Source organism: Mycteria americana, chromosome 1, assembly GCF_035582795.1.
Source record: "Mycteria americana isolate JAX WOST 10 ecotype Jacksonville Zoo and Gardens chromosome 1, USCA_MyAme_1.0, whole genome shotgun sequence".
Classification (NCBI taxonomy): Eukaryota; Metazoa; Chordata; class Aves; order Ciconiiformes; family Ciconiidae; genus Mycteria; species Mycteria americana.
In genome coordinates this window covers 51,158,942-51,171,132 of record NC_134365.1, presented here as the reverse complement: position 1 = coordinate 51,171,132, position 12,191 = coordinate 51,158,942, and the positions used below count along the sequence as shown (strand labels likewise).

Below are 12,191 nucleotides of genomic sequence, written 5' to 3'. Positions count from 1 at the left end.
CTATTAACATGAAATACCAGTGTGTAGAACCACTGTTACAGCCAGCTTGTGTATCGACTGATGTTTGCTTAACCACTTAGAGCTAGCGCCTCATACCACTGTTTTTTTCTACAAGCCTTATTAAGCTACTTGCTTGAGCAAATGGTCTGCCTAATAGCAACAAAGCTTCTTTATTGGAGGGAAGGAAAGTGATTAGAAACTTCCTTCTCCTCCTTGTTTTTTGTGTATGCATCTTGTCTGGGAGTCCAGCATCTTTTCTGGGAATGCATTTTATTGCTTCCCTTAATTTCTTGTATACCTACTCTCTTCCTTTCCCCAAGCCTTCTCCCTCACCAAAAAAAAAAAAAAAGCTTAAAAGCTTTTGGCAAGGCCAACCTGAAGTGTATAAATGACAGCTTGCAGTGGTGCAGTGGGGAGTGTTTTGTCATGCAATTCAGGGGTATGGTTATGTAGTCTGTTGGTATTCTCCCCCTTTCACCTCTTCTTACTCTAGTGTCATCTGAAATTTCTATAGAATGTGGTGTATTTATTGTGCTCCTATGTAAGATGAAGAATATCTATTAAAACTATGTTTTCCAACAGACAGTGCTTTCAGTGGTTAGTAACCGGTATTGTCCTTCAAAGTACTCTTTGTAACATGGTTGAAGCTTGGTTCAGAATTCAACTTTTTCACCAGACTGAGCTATATAAAAAAAACCAAACTGTTTTAAAGTAGTTTGTGTTGAATGTAAGCCCAAGTTGTGTTCAGGGCTTGTAACAAATTGTTTGTTCTTCAGAGTGGGTAAGCACCATTAACTCTGCCTTCCTGTTACAAATGAGCATGTGTTTGGCTTTAGCTGGCATACATCCCATCTGTGCCATTAACATGGCGGGCAACTTTTGTGGCAGCCAGCTGAGAATAGGTGAGCTCTGCGGTAGACCCTGGCTTCATTTCACTTGCCTCGTAAAGCTTTACCTTACGTTACGTATACAGCTTTCCTCAGCTCTGTCTCTAGTCCAGGGATGAGTGGCACCCCGGAGGACGGTCAGACCCACCTAAGCACCTCCCTTCCTGTCCTTCGGTAGAGAAACAGGACCTGAACTGGCACTTACACAATTTAACTTCAAACTAGGTGGGATGAATCCAGACCCACGGTCATTTAGCAGATGGCTAGGTATTTGTATGTTCACGGCTTAAAATTCAGCTACAGTTGGCAGCTAATCAGAGGATGTAATTAAAACTGAGTAAATTCTTCATGGAATATTGTTAATATATTAATAGAAAAAATCCTCTGCCTCCATTTGCTAGTGACTGAATAAAGTGGATTATAGAACTGTTTGAGTACATAGTAGCCAGTATGTGCCTGGGTTCTTCTTTTAACTATCTCAACAAATTTGAGATTTTATTAAAGTCATCCATGCTGTCTGAGTTTCAACATATGAGTCCATAGTGATGGTACATCTGAAATAGGTAAAATACTGTATTTTAAAACTCTTTATTTTCAAATGATAGTTGTAATGAAGGAAACTTTAAATGTGCTTCCTAAAAGCTAAAATTTGTTTGTTGTGGGGTCTATTCAGGCATATTTTAATCCTTTTAAAGTTGATGATATATATTAAATAATATGTATTTAACTTTTACACCTGATTTAAGAGCCCTGTATGAAGCCAAGCTGGGAATGTCATTCTATCTTATGCTGAGGAATATGTGAAACTTTTAGGCTAAATTCTTTGACGCCAGTTATATACAACTCTTTCCTTAGTTAAGCAGGTGTATATTCACAGCCCTTACCTGAAACTCAGAGTTAACTTTTGTTACATTTACCATTACAGCTGGTTAGCAGATGCAGCTGTCTTTTAGGGAGTGGTAGTTTCATCTCCATTTTTAGTGGATGTCCACGGGATAAATTTACAGTAAATTTACAATAAATGGTTTCCTCTCGCATTACTGGTGCTATGCGTCAAGAGTCCTGAAATCCTGAGCAAGAGTGGTGACATTGCATTTTGTATGTTAGTGTCTGGATGGTAACGGTGCGGCTGCAGAGCCTGGGTTATCACACGGGCTCTAAAACCACACATGCGAAATACTTCTGCAGTAGTTCACTTTAGAACAAGAGGAGGATTTGGAAGGCTTTTATTTTTGCATAACCATTCCATGGTGGTCTCTTAACATGTAGCCATGTTCTGTCACGGGTGTGAAGTGTATTATCACTGGGAACTGGTGGAACAGGGTTTTTGTATCTTAGCTGACTTAGTCTAAACCAAGTGAAACATTGCTTCTATAGCTCTCGAGAAAGTGTATTTCCAACACATTGAGATTATTGTGAAACATCTTTATGGACTAGTAACATCAAAAATTGTGACATCTCGATTTATGTACCTTCCATCTTGGGATTTTTTTTTTTTGAGGGTTACTCTTAAAGTAAAATGTCTGGTAGGTTTTGTCAATAACATGTCTTGACTGTAATGTAATATGACACTGAAATAAAAGGAAGAGTGATTGTTCATTACATAGGCACTGAGCTTCATTTAACTGCAGTGGGCTGCCATCAGTATGTAATACAGTTTCCTAACAGTTCTTAATGTCTGTTAAAATAAGGAACATAAACATTGCTAACTTCTCTCATAACTCACTTTCCAATTGCTGTGGCTTTTCTTTTTTTCCCTCTTGTACGGGGAGAAAAGAGCAACATTTCTAACACCTGTCCTAAAGCCATCCGAGGGGACTGCTCTGGTACACAAGCTCAGAGGATGGGGTTTTTTTGTTTGGTTTTTTCTTTTTTTGCCTGCCTGTGATTAAATCTGCCTGTTCTAGTACAAGACTTTCCTACTTAAGTGTACAGTTTGGACAATTTCTAGTGTAATCAAATTGATAGATGTATTAAGCTTTGCTAAACTATGTTACATTATGAGCATGGCACAAAGTTAATAATTACCCGTCTGCTATGATGGATTTCCTACCGTGTATTGCAACCTTTCCTGTCAAAGCGTGCAGGAAGATTTGAAAGCAAATATCTAATTGTTACGTTGCACTGAAGTACATTAGAAGAGTGGCATCAAGCAGCGTAACTGCTTTATCTGTATTGTTTGCTTTCGTAAACTCCCCTCAACACTTAGGATAAGGGGTTAGGTGTGAGCAAGTAGGCTATTCTCTATTTGTCTGCAGGGCAGAAAACTAAGGGTAAGAACTGCTCTGATTTGAAGGGTGGCAGTGGTGGAAGCTGCCAGCTGAACACTACCCGCTGGGTGACCTGTGGTAGGAAAGGGCATTATACCCTAAGATGACTCATCTGGGCAGCTCGGTTTGCTGTTAGGGAGTTGTCACCGTTGATCAGCCTGTCACTGAGACACTGAATACTCAAGAATGCTCCTCAAGGTAGAGAGCACTGGGAGGTACCGGTACTGTCATACACAGTACTGGGAGGTACCGGTACTGTGATACGCAGGACCGGCGGTTTCTGTGTATCACACCGCACGGGCCTTCCCAGATAAAGAGATTGATGCAAGTGTGGCATGTAACCAAGATTTTTATTATTATTTTTAAGAAAGAAATAGAAAGTATTTCATGGGGGAAAACTCATCTCTGATTGGAGTACTTGTTGCAAAATTGTGTTTCAGATACTCTGGCGTAGGCTGGGCTCTTGCCTTCAGAGCTGCTGTGAAGGAGCATTTTTGGTTTGGGCCTAATCTGCACCTCCCTGCCTGACAGGTACCCAAGTTCCGATGACCGTGACTTCTGTAGACAGGCTTGCAAGGTCAGTTATAAATCTGAAAATTTCACGTGCCATGGTCAGTTGTTGCTTGCTGTAGCAGGTGTGCTCATCTCAGCCCGAACACCTGCTGTGCCTTTGGAAGTACTGCTGCTGTGGTTTTCCCATCACCTACTGGTTATAATTGCAGGTAACGCTGAAGGCTTAGGGTGGGTACTGATAAATTTATGGAGGGGTGTCTGTGGTCTCATGCACAATTATTAAAGGCAGGCTAATCTCAGAAGAGTAAGACACAGTAAGGTGATTCTAATGGTATTTTTCCTTTCTTCAGTTGCTGTGGATGTTTGCCTGCCTTATTCAAAGACAGGTGGTGCTAGTGGCATACCCAGAAAGCAGGAAGGAAGGAAGTGTTTAGGACAATTAAGCAGTTGAATGACAGCAAAAAGTCCCTTAGGACAAGGGCCTGTTACAAGAGTCTGGATGTAACAGGCACCAGGCCACAGGTAAGCCAACACCAGGGTAAGCGCGTAAGGTGATGGGTCCTTTGGCCAGTAGCATGCATGGCTGTATGTGCTTCGTCATACTGTCCATCCATCAGAATTGGTGGTAACAAATAATCGGGGAAAGCTACTGAGAACCAGTGCTACTACTGAGAGCTGCTGAAAGTTCAGTGTGGGCCATCAGGCAAACAGCAGCTGATCATACAGCAGGCTCATTCAGTGGTCTCTAGCCTTCCTGAGCTAGCTGTTTGAACAGCATTCCCTGCTTATTTAGGGACAGAAAATAGTCTGAAAGCATTGTTCTGGGTGGTGCGTAGCCCATAGCACTCAGCTTGCCACAAGCAGGGACATGCCTGTGGCTGCTGAGTTTGCAGGTTAAGAGGCAATACCGTTCCTTGTGTGGAGCACTGTCCTAACGTGGGCACGGCGCTGGCTTCATCGTTTGAGCTCACCATGCAGTGCCCAGCTTAACGCCACAGCACTATCAAGGCCAGAACAGTGTTGAAAGTAAGAGGGGTAAGTAAGTTTAAAAAAACCCAAACAAACACATTCAGCTTAAAGCTTGAAGATTCTTACCGTCTTCATTCTGAGTCTTGGAGAAGTCAATCATTTTGCCTTTCCCTCTGTGTTGTGCTTTGGCACACACTCTAACCCTACTTGTGTGTTTCAACTTCACATGATGCATGGGAGAGATTCTGATAGGAGCCAGGCACAACTACGGTAAAACTCTTAAATCTGCAGAAGAGAAGGATGTGTGTTAACTGTCTGCTTGTCAGAAGTCACACAGAAAGGGGGAACAGAGTAACTGCTCACTGTCAAAACAATGTGGAAGGAAGCAGGTTCAAAAAAAACAAGGCAAGAGGAGGTGGGTCTGCAGCAGGCTGAGCTCTGGCAGCGTTCTCCAAGCTGGGGTGGGTATTGGAGACATATGTGTTCCAAGGGTGGGTGTGTGGTGTCAAGTTTAAGGAAAAGGAATCCATTCCTTGTAAGGGCACGAAGAAACTATGGCTGGGGAGGATCCTGAGCCACAAATGGTGGTAGACAGGGGGACACTTGAGGCAAATACTGACTGTCCTATTGTTACCAATTCCTCCAGGCACTGGTGAAAATGAGGCACTGGGCTAGATGGACCTTTGCTCTGCTCTGATGCAACTGCTCTATTATTGTACAGATATTAAATACGTGTCTATGCTGCAAGTAGCAGGCATGAAGATAACGAAAGGAAGTAGAGAGTTAGAAATCTCATTGGTATGGGCAGCAGTTACATGGCAGAGAGCTGTACAGTGAGCTAGGGCAGTTGTGCTGGGATAAGCTCTTCAGAGGGCTCTTCCACAGGGCTAGATGAAGCTAGAGTGCAAGGGTGAGGCAAGAAGTAGGAAACATTAGATGAAACTTAAGTATTTTTTAGATGGGATTGAAGACTCTTGCACAAACACTTCTTTTGCAGTATTTGCGACGGAATGACTACATCATCCACAGGACTAATTTAGATTTTATTCTGGTATTTCTCAAATATAAAAAGTCAAAATTCTTACATCAATCTTTAAAGAAAATCCATGCAAGCAGGTCAAAATGTGTACAACTTAATTTGCCCCCCACCCCCCCATCCCCCTTCCCTTCAGTTTTCACTTCACAAACCATGTTGGTAAGTAAACCAAGTGTTTGCCTCAGTTTTTTTCACAGCACATTGTTAACAGACCAATGCTAGGCTAAGTCAGGGGTGCAGTAAGCACCAAAATAAGATTTTTCACTTTAACAGCCTCTCTGCAATACCTCAGTTTTTCTTGTGGTGTTTAAAAACATCCATTTAACTGAATTCTGGCTCCATGTGATTTTAAACTTTAAGGCTATTTCTATTTGATACCACCATAATCTAACTCATGATAATCTCAAAACCCAACAGCCAGGAAAAGCAGCAGTACAAACCAGACTTTTTGAAAATTGCAGATGACAACCTGTCTCTTCCCTTTCTCCTCTGGAGACCCAAATCTGGATACACTGTACAGAATTTATGGCATGAGAAAAATCCCAAATCTGCTCTGTATGAAATAGGTTTGGCCCATCTAAATAGAGATGCACGTAAAAACAAAATGCTTCTACATTTGAACTCATAGGTAATAGAAAAAACTTTAGCCTTCCTATTCTGATTTTTACACAGACCCTTTCTGTTGAAGTTTAGTGTCAGATTTCACTAGGACTGAAGCCATACTGCTGCCTGTTTGCTACAGTTGTTCCCTGTAGCTTAACTGAAGTGTTCTCAATTTACCTTTACAAGTCACAGAATATTTATCTTTGAAAGGGAGTAGAAGTCAAACTAAGCAATAGAGCTTCATTCTGAAGGTTGCATAGAGACTGAAGAGATTTATACAACGAATGCTGTTTTAAAAAAAAAAATGTCTGGCACTACTGAACAGCTCAAATGTGTGTGACCAAAAAATAACCAAAATATTTATAGGCAATCAACTCTGAGTTTGTTAGCAACAGCAATACTGTACATTTTTACATTATTATCAAATACATAATTCAAGAGTTACAAAATAAGATCATGCATTACCACTAAATCTCATACAAGCTTGGATTGGTTTCATTCCAAGAATCTGAAATGGAGACAGAAGCATTTTTTATGAATAAGAACTCAAACTCTGGATTCTTGTTTTAGCTTTCACAGATCCTATATGATCTTGTTACAAGAAAGCCTGTACAAGTTTGCTCAATTTAAAGTGTTAAAATGACTACTGAACCAAAAAGTGAGCATCGAAGTGATCAAAAAAGGGAGCTAAATGATTCACTCTTTTAAAGGCAGCTTTAGAGCCAGAGGTACCCTTACCACACTGGGGGTATGATTTTAACGAAGATTAGACATTCTTCAACATGCTCAACTCCACCTTCTTCTGTTTTGCCTGGCAAAACAGTGCTTTTGATAGACCACTCAGTTGAAAGAAGTGAGCTGAGCAAACGGCGTCCCAATCTGGATTAGGTTCAGTGTAAAGTACGCGTACGCTGGTGCGCACTGCTGAAATCCCAACACTCCTTCCCCAGCCCCCACCTCACGACTGAAAGGATGGATAAGCTGCTGGCAATACTTCCACCTTTAGGTGCACCTGAACAGCGCCGTGTGTTCTTTCCAGTTCTGGAAGTGACCTGGAATGGGAGATACAGGGATGGAAAGCAGCATCCTACCCAACATTTCAGAAGTCTTCAGCTTTGTGGCCCATGCCTCTTGTCAGTAGTATTTATGCCTCTTCAAAGAGAGCAGCATTAAGAGATCAGATCATCTGTCTCCCTAGTTTCACTGCATTTACATATGGCACAAGATTGGTATTCTAAGGAGTAACTTGTGGCAACAACATTTTTTCCTAAAAAAGTGTAACAGCACAAAAAAGTTTAATTTATAGCAGCATTTTACACAATTTGTGTTAAAAAAGTAGAAGTTAACCATTTGTGTATTGAGTAACAAAAGGTTTAAATTACATTTATTTTCCATTTTACACTCACTATTTACTAGTTGGACTATTTACAAAGGTTCAAATGTTGTGTACGAGAATGAGCTTTACCCAGAATAAACTTCACATGTGAGGTCACGGTCTACCTCAACCTCTGTTTTGGCTGGCTATAGAGGAGGTACAGTGGGGTTTAGATTCTAGAAAAAAATCCAGAATTAGGATGTTCATATGAATTAGATTGTGTTCTTGTAGAAGAAACCACACACACACAGACATAGAGAGAGTAATCCTATGGTAAAAACATTAAGACCGACAGTGGATTTAGTTTTCATCTTTTTGGCTGAAAAAGAGGAGAAAATAATTAAGAACAGGGAAGTTGTCAGCTGTACCTCATTTATTCCAACTAAGTTTTTATCAAGAGGCCAGTTTTTAATTCAAGAAGCTAAAGCAATTGACGTTAAAACAGTAAAACTGAAGTATTTAAGAATTAACTTAAAACGGGGGCTTTCGGCACACCTTCTGAATAAGACAAAGGAATATTATTTCTCCACTAGTGTAAGTATCAAACCACCTGTCTCCAAGCCCAGGAGGTACCACTACTAGCTCCTGCTGGGCAAGACACCTCAACACATGCTTGCTAACAGACACCTCTGTAACGTAAGGGTGCCCCTTGGGTAAGTCTTGCTTTCCTCAAAACATTTTTAAATTACAACAGACTGCAGGAACACTACATAAGATGCGTCTCATTGAAGATTAAAGGGGTTTTTTGGAACCTGCAGTGTAATTACACCATGAACAAAACACGTATCAAAATGCTAAAAAGAAAAAAAATGGGGGAAGAGGGATCTACTATGCTTTTCATGTAAGTCTTCTGACAGTTCATCAGCTGACCAAGTGATGAAACACAACTATAGTGGGTAGTTTTGGTAGCTGCAAGACAAAGTTACTGTGTTCTTGCTCTAGTTACACATTACATGAAGATTGCATAGGAGAAGGCAACCTTTTGGATAACCGAGGCAAGCAGTGCTTAGTGTTGGTATCCTTTGCTCTCGACGGGCTGAACGTGGTTTAGTGCTTTATTGTAGTCACACTTATGCATCTCTGCCTTCAACACACCCATTTACCCAAATACTGCCACCTTAAGCTCTTAGCGCTTCATCTGTGGATACCAAAAAAGAGTTTAGTATAAGACTATTTGCTCAAGCTTTTTTCTAAGCAAGTACTCTTGCGGAACTACTTGACTAAAACTGACAAGTCTTAAATAAGCTGAACACCACTGAGATGCATATTTTATTTTAGCAGATATGGAAATTTATATACTCAAGTTTCTTTTTTTTTTTAAAAAAATGGCCTATTAAGGCATCTTAAAAAAAATCCATATATGGCTTTGGTTTGCTGAAATACTATTTTACATTGTTAAAAAGGAAAAACGTGTTCAAATAAATTTGACGTTATGACACATTCACGTATTTCACTTAGAACTGACAGTTATACAGATGCCTACATGTGATCACAGATTTCTCCCCTTGTGATGACATGAATAAAAAGGTAATCCAAATGTTTATCTCACAGTAGAGGGCAACCCAGAAGTCTGTGCAGAAGTGACATATAAGGAGTTACTATCTGGAAGCGGGGGAACCACAGAGTTTCCATTAGTGGGTGAACAGCTCAGTTTCAGTTTTTCCAAGTACTCTGCATGAACAGGCTTGTGACACTGAAGGACCTTGATTGCATCTTCTACTTTAAACCATTCTCTTTTCCTTCCTGAATGAGTATAAGCCACAAAGAAAAACAGAGTTACAAATTTGTAACAGCACCAGTTGTTGCTACCTGATCATTCACTTTTTCTCATTTCTTCTACTTTAGAAGTTCAAGTTGACAGACAAAAGATACAGAGTGAAAAGACCTTGAAAGAACTGATGAACACAAGAGATTTCACTCAAGCTTACTGAAACGCAGTTCATAATAAAGCCTTTCAGGTAACTCTCTTGAAGCAGATACTGGGCAGAAGCTCATATGACTGTTCATATGCTCCAAAAGCCACACCTAGTCCTTACAGAAAAGGATATTATTATTTAAATGACTTAATACTGCCTTCCTACATTGTCATGCCTAGCAGAAAACCAATCGAAAGAACGAACGTGGATGCATGCATGCATGCATGAAGTTACAAAAGAAGAATGGCTTGGTCTGATTTAGAAAGCAGCGTCCTATACTCAAAACATATCCATGTATGGAGTTACTCAGGTTAGCCGTAAGTTTTAAATAATAATATACCTTATTCCAGAGATATGTTTAGATAAGTTATAGGACATACCTTAGTAAGAGAGTCCTGAGACCATCTTTCTTATACAAGTAAATTCTTTAAAATTAGAAGCCTCTGAAAATACTTACAGTATTGTTAAAAGTGGGATTAATTCTATTTTTCATTTGGTTTTACAGTGTTACAGGTACTATGCTTGAACATTATGATGACATCTCTAAACTACTTGTTTCAGACCAAGGTATGTGGCCCCACCAGGGCTGCTCATCCAGCTAGCATCCCACTGCCAGCAGCACTCCCCAGAAGGAAGCCGGCAGCAGCCCCAGTGCTGGATGCTCCCCTCTACCCCACAGCCTGGCACTAAGCAGGAACAGACCAGTACTGTCCTCACAGGCCCTGTATAGGCCCAGCTACAAAACCCCCCTGAAAACAATCCCACGCCTGCCAATATTGATCCTCTTCAGTAATGGACCACCGATCAATGTTGCTATACAGGGAACCTGCCACGCAGTTAAGAGGGTGCACTCCCCACAACTTGATAGTACCAGAAACAAAACATTCTCTCTCAAGCTGAAAAACTGAGCACAATTTTGAAGCTACCCTTACAGTTACATGCCATTTGCTGACAGATCAATAGTGCTAAGTTTATGAATGTTAACACCCCTAAAGCACCACCTCCTGAAAAGGGCAAAGCATAACCAATCAAGGTAGGATGTCATTTTTTATACCAATTCTTAGTTAACTAAAGTTTCAGCTGGACAAATACACTGAATGAACTAAGCTTTTTTTTTTTTTTTAAACTTAAGGACAAAACCAGTTAATATTTACCTAATTAAATTCAAAGTGGAAGATCGATGTTAATCTAACTAAACTGTATGACACAGACATATATATAGGAATAGACACCTCTTAAGGTCAGCACTATCACTACTGAAAAATTAGGCTAAGGTGAAAGTAAACACTAGTGATTTTTTTTCCCCAGGAGAATCAGGGGAAGGAGAACCTCATCAAAACTTTCCAAATATTTTTTTTTTCCAAAGACACTTTCAAAAACACCCTAGAGTATCAGACAGCAAAACATTCTACTTTTTAAGGAAGAAATAATTAATCACTATAATATTTGGCCTTAAAAAAAAATTAAGAGCTTTATCAGCAACTAATAATGAAGTTTATTCTATCATAATACTTAATAACGTAAGAGTAACACAGTAGGTCGGAAGCAACCCTAGTCATATGTGTACAAAAGTGGAAGAACAGCATCACAATTTCTAGTAATTTCAGTTTATAGAACAGAATTAGTATTCCCCCCAGAATTATATGAATTGCTTCAGAAAATGAAATAAGTTTGCTTAATACATTTTAAGTGTAGCGCATGAGGACAGAGAATGGGTTTACCTATATTAACTGAATCCTCCCAGTCTTCCAGTATTTCCGTCACAGTAAGAACATAAACGTATGTCCTATGCTTCCGATCCTGGTTCTGCTTGAATATTAGAAGTAGATGTTTTAATTCTCAGCAAAAAAATAACTTACAGACTTACCATAACTATAGGATTAGAAATTACTTACCTCTGAAGGATACTTGCCAGCAAAACCTGGCTTTAATTTCACTAAATAAACATCGGTACTGAGTAGGCCCAAAAGGATGGGAAAACTGAAGTTTTATTTCAAAGAACAGCTATTCTATTTCACTAGGCTAAAAAAGAAAAAAATAGCAACCCAAGCAAATTTGAAGATTGTGAAGTTGGGACCAAGCTATGTTCTTGGTCATCCAGTTTAATATTAGCAGTTGTCCACTAGTACTGCCCACTACTTATCTTTTATGTATGTTGTAAGTTACCACAATAGAGTGCATTTGCTAAAGCTGTTTCCACAACTCATGTTCCCAGATGAAAGGTTATTAAAAAAACCTTTGCAAGATGGAACCACTGCATCATGTGGCCAGATCATCTATGCAATGCTGGCTATAAAGTTTCACTCAGTGAGGCAAATTAAAAAGCCTATGTTTGCAGTCATGACAAATGCAAAAATCATTACCATCTGTTCACTCGACAAGTTTGCCATGTTCGCAGCACTAACCACCTATTTAGAAAGCACACGCTTTTTGAACAAGGCAAGTCAAATACAGAGACCGACGGAGGTAGTCTGCTTGGGGCAGGGTTGCTGTGCTGCAGCCAGTCCACGCGCAGTCTGTGTAGACATGACTCCCTGCTAGCTCCAGAGCAGGCTAGCAGCACGCTGTTAAAGGTGCTACCCAACTAACCAAACCATACCACCCCTTGGAAAAGAACTGAGC

At 40.1% G+C, this 12,191-nt stretch overlaps 1 protein-coding gene across 2 annotated transcripts in view; it reads right to left on the bottom strand.

Moving 5' to 3' along the window:
• Positions 1–5,663: 5,663 nt before the first annotated feature.
• Positions 5,664–12,191, bottom strand: part of NUDT4 (nudix hydrolase 4) — a 32,867-nt gene continuing 26,339 nt past the window's right edge. Inside the window, exons 4-5 of one of the 2 annotated variants that reach the window (XM_075497051.1) lie at positions 11,291–11,378; positions 5,664–9,396 (exon numbers count right to left, since the gene is read on the bottom strand). In XM_075497051.1, coding sequence (XP_075353166.1) covers positions 9,194–9,396; positions 11,291–11,378 — 291 coding nt within the window. In that variant the 3' untranslated portion in view covers positions 5,664–9,193. The remainder of the gene's footprint in view (positions 9,397–11,290; positions 11,379–12,191) is intronic. The other variant, XM_075497062.1, reaches the window with a different exon arrangement.